The following is a 3,856-nucleotide window of genomic DNA, read 5'->3' on the forward strand; positions in this document are numbered from 1 at the left end:
CCGCACTGTCGGAGGGTCAGTACTGAGGGAGCGCCGCACTGTCGGAGGGTCAGTACTGAGGGAGTGCTGCACTGTCGGAGGGTCAGTACTGAGGGAGCGCCGCACTGTCGGAGAGAGAGAGTGACACGAGAGAGAGAGAGGTGTAGATAAAGAGACAGCCAGAGAGGGAGAGAGACGATGGAAGAGGGAGAGAGAGGGAGACAGACAGAGGGAGAGTGAGAGGGAGAAGGAAAGAGAGAAAGGGAGAGAGGGATACACACACTAGTGAGAGGAGAGAGGGAGAGACATACACAGACATGAGAGAGATTGAAGAGAGCCAGCGCTGACAGAGGAGTCTCACACTAATTACTGTCCCACGAGGGAGGGAGGGAGGGAGGAGAGTTACCTTCATTGCTTCCTTTAGCTCCTGAGCATCCAGGACTGCTGGGGACTTTAAGAGTGAGAGCATGACATTCTCCAGGTAACCGGACAATTTCTTTTTCAACAACGATTCCAAGTCCTGCAGGCCAGACACAGAATGATTCAAAGTTAACAATCAGCAATGAGATGTCATCTTAAGCATCCAGGACCCTGTTAAAAACCACAGTGTCAGTCAGTAACACTCAGAGACACAAGCTCCAGACCCCAGTTCAGAAAATAAGACACGTAATCCAGGCTGCACTCCCAGTGAGGGAGCGCCGCACTGTCGGAGGGTCAGCACTGAGGGAGCGCCGCACTGTCAGAGGGTCGATACTGAGGGAGTGCCGCACTGTCGGAGGGTCAGTACTGAGGGAGCGCCGCACTGTCGGAGGGTCAGTACTGAGGGAGCGCCGCACTGTCAGAGGGTCGATACTGAGGGAGTGCCGCACTGTCGGAGGGTCAGTACTGAGGGAGCGCCGCACTGTCGGAGGGTCAGTACTGAGGGAGTGCCGCACTGTCGGAGTTGCCACCATTAGGATGAGGCGTTAAACCGAGGCCCCATCTACCCTCTTGTGCAGATGTTAAAGGTCCCACAGCTGCTATTGGAAGAAGAATGGGGGTGGAGGGGGGAGTGTTCTACCCAGTGTCCTGGGGCCCAATATTTATCCCTCAACCAACATCGGTAAAAAACAGATGATCTGGGTCATTATCCCGTTGCTGGTTTGTGGGATCTTGCTGTGCGCAAATTACCTCCCGCGTTTCCTACATCACAACAGTGACCACACTTCAAAACAGAGGTCCCTCTTTGGCTGTGAAACGTTTTGGGATGTCCTGAGTGGGTGGAAGGTGCTAGAGAAATGCAGGCCTTCCCTTTCTGAGGCTCCGGGAGCCGTTGTGCTGGAGGGAGCAAGGTGACCCTGACTGAGCCCCTACACCCCTCCCTATCTCTGTAACCTCCTCCAGCCCCTACACCCCTCCCTATCTCTGTAACCTCCTCCAGCCCCTACACCCCTCCCTATCTCTGTAACCTCCTCCAGCCCCTACACCCCTCCCTATCTCTGTAACCTCCTCCAGCCCTTACACCCCTCCCTATCTCTGTAACCTCCTCCAGCCCCTACACCCCTCCCTATCTCTGTAACCTCCTCCAGCCCCTACACCCCTCCCTATCTCTGTAACCTCCTCCAGCCCCTATACCCCTCCCTATCTCTGTAACCTCCTCCAGCCCCTACACCCCCTACCTATCTCTGTAACCTCCTCCAGCCCCTACACCCCTCCCTATCTCTGTAACCTCCTCCAGCCCCTACACCCCTCCCTATCTCTGTAACCTCCTCCAGTCTCTACACCCCTCCCTATCTCTGTAACCTCCTCCAGCCCCTACACCCCTCCCTATCTCTGTAACCTCCTCCAGCCCCTACACCCCTCCCTATCTGTGTAACCTCCTCCAGCCCCTACACCCCTCCCTATCTCTGTAACCTCCTCCAGCCCCTACACCCCTCCCTATCTCTGTAACCTCCTCCAGCCCCTACACCCCTCCCTATCTCTGTAACCTCCTCCAGCCCCTATACCCCTCCCTATCTCTGTAACCTCCTCCAGCCCCTACACCCCCTACCTATCTCTGTAACCTCCTCCAGCCCCTACACCCCTCCCCTATCTCTGTAACCTCCTCCAGCCCCTACAACCCTCCCTATCTCTGTAACCTCCTCCAGCCCTTACACCCCTCCCTATCTCTGTAACCTCCTCCAGCCCCTACACCCCTCCCTATCTCTGTAACCTCCTCCAGCCCCTATACCCCTCCCTATCTCTGTAACCTCCTCCAGCCCCTACACCCCCTACCTATCTCTGTAACCTCCTCCAGCCCCTACACCCCTCCCTATCTCTGTAACCTCCTCCAGCCCTTACACCCCTCCCTATCTCTGTAACCTCCTCCAGCCCCTACACCCCCTCCCTATCTCTGTAACCTCCTCCAGCCCCTACACCCCTCCCTATCTCTGTAACCTCCTCCAGCCCCTACACCCCCTCCCTATCTCTGTAACCTCCTCCAGCCCCTACACCCCTCCCTATCTCTGTAACCTCCTCCAGCCCCTACAACCCTCCCTATCTCTGTAACCTCCTCCAGCCCTTACACCCCTCCCTATCTCTGTAACCTCCTCCAGCCCCTACACCCCCTACCTATCTCTGTAACCTCCTCCAGCCCCTACACCCCTCCCTATCTCTGTAACCTCCTCCAGCCCCTACACCCCTCCCTATCTCTGTAACCTCCTCCAGCCCCTACACCCCTCCCTATCTCTGTAACCTCCTCCAGCCCCTACACCCCTCCCTATCTCTGTAACCTCCCCCAGCCCCTACACCCCCTACCTATCTCTGTAACCTCCTCCAGCCCCTACACCCCTCCCTATCTCTGTAACCTCCTCCAGCCCCTACAACTCTCCCTATCTCTGTAACCTCCTCCAGCCCTTACACCCCTCCCTATCTCTGTAACCTCCTCCAGCCCCTACACCCCTCCTTATCTCTGTAACCTCCTCCAGCCCCTACATGCCTCCCTATCTCTGTAACCTCCTCCAGCCCCTACAACCCTCCGAGATCTCTGCGCTCCTCCAATTCTGGCCTCTTGCGCATCCCCCGATTCCCATCGCTCCACCATTGGCGGCCGTGCCTTAATCTGCCTGGGGGTGGCCCTGAGCTCTAGAATTCCCTCCCTAAACCTCTCCGCCTCCCTCTCGCTCTCTCTCTCTCTATCTCTCTCCACCTCTCTCCCTCTTTCTCTGTCTCTCTCCTCCTGACCAAGCTTTTGGTTACCTGTTTGACAGTGTCTGTGGAGAGAGAAACACAGTTAACATTTTGAGTCCCTCTGACCCTCCTTCCTCTCTGAAGAGGGGGTCATAGAGACTCAAAACGTTAACTCCGTTTCTCTCTCCACAGACGCTGCCGGACCCGCTGAGTTTTTCCAGCATTTTCTGTTTTGATTTCAGATTTCCAGCACCTGTAGCGTTTTTGCTTTTATATTATATTGGTCACCCTGCCCCCTGAGACCCCCCTTACGTGACTTTGGGGTCCGATTCTGTCTGATTAACCCTCCTGTGCAGCACCCCGGGGTGGGGGGGGGGACGTTTTACTCTGCTGAAGGCGCTATAAGAATGCAGGGTCGCACGGCTGTTGTTGGCTGGAGCTACGACACTCACGGTATTGTACTGCTTCTGAAAGGCCTTGGCAATCACCTGCCTCTGTTCCAAGGTCCGGTTGCTGAGGATGCGGACAATAGTCGCTTCATCGACCCCTGGAGGGAGGGAGGGAAGCAAGTGTGAGAGAAAGCCGGGTGGGTGGGAGACGCCTGCACAATGCTGGGGTTGCTGGGGGCGGGGAGTGGGGGGGGGAAGAGAACTCCACAGACTGACCACCCTCTGAGAGAAGAAATTCCTACTCGTCTCCGTCTTCAATGGGAGACCCCCTTATTCTGTAA

At 56.3% G+C, this 3,856-nt stretch overlaps 1 protein-coding gene across 1 annotated transcript in view; it reads right to left on the minus strand.

Moving 5' to 3' along the window:
• The window catches only part of LOC144677974 (annexin A2-like), a gene marked incomplete at its 5' end in the record, with an annotated part of 19,864 nt that extends 16,191 nt beyond the window's left edge, over positions 1-3,673 (minus strand). Inside the window, 2 exons of the mRNA XM_078537922.1 lie at positions 386-499; positions 3,579-3,673. Of these exons, the coding sequence (XP_078394048.1) occupies positions 386-499; positions 3,579-3,673 (209 nt within the window). The remainder of the gene's footprint in view (positions 1-385; positions 500-3,578) is intronic.
• Between the last annotated feature and the right edge of the window lie 183 nt (positions 3,674-3,856).

Source organism: Cetorhinus maximus, unplaced genomic scaffold, assembly GCF_964194155.1.
Source record: "Cetorhinus maximus unplaced genomic scaffold, sCetMax3.hap1.1 HAP1_SCAFFOLD_3359, whole genome shotgun sequence".
Lineage (NCBI taxonomy): Eukaryota > Metazoa > Chordata > Chondrichthyes > Lamniformes > Cetorhinidae > Cetorhinus > Cetorhinus maximus.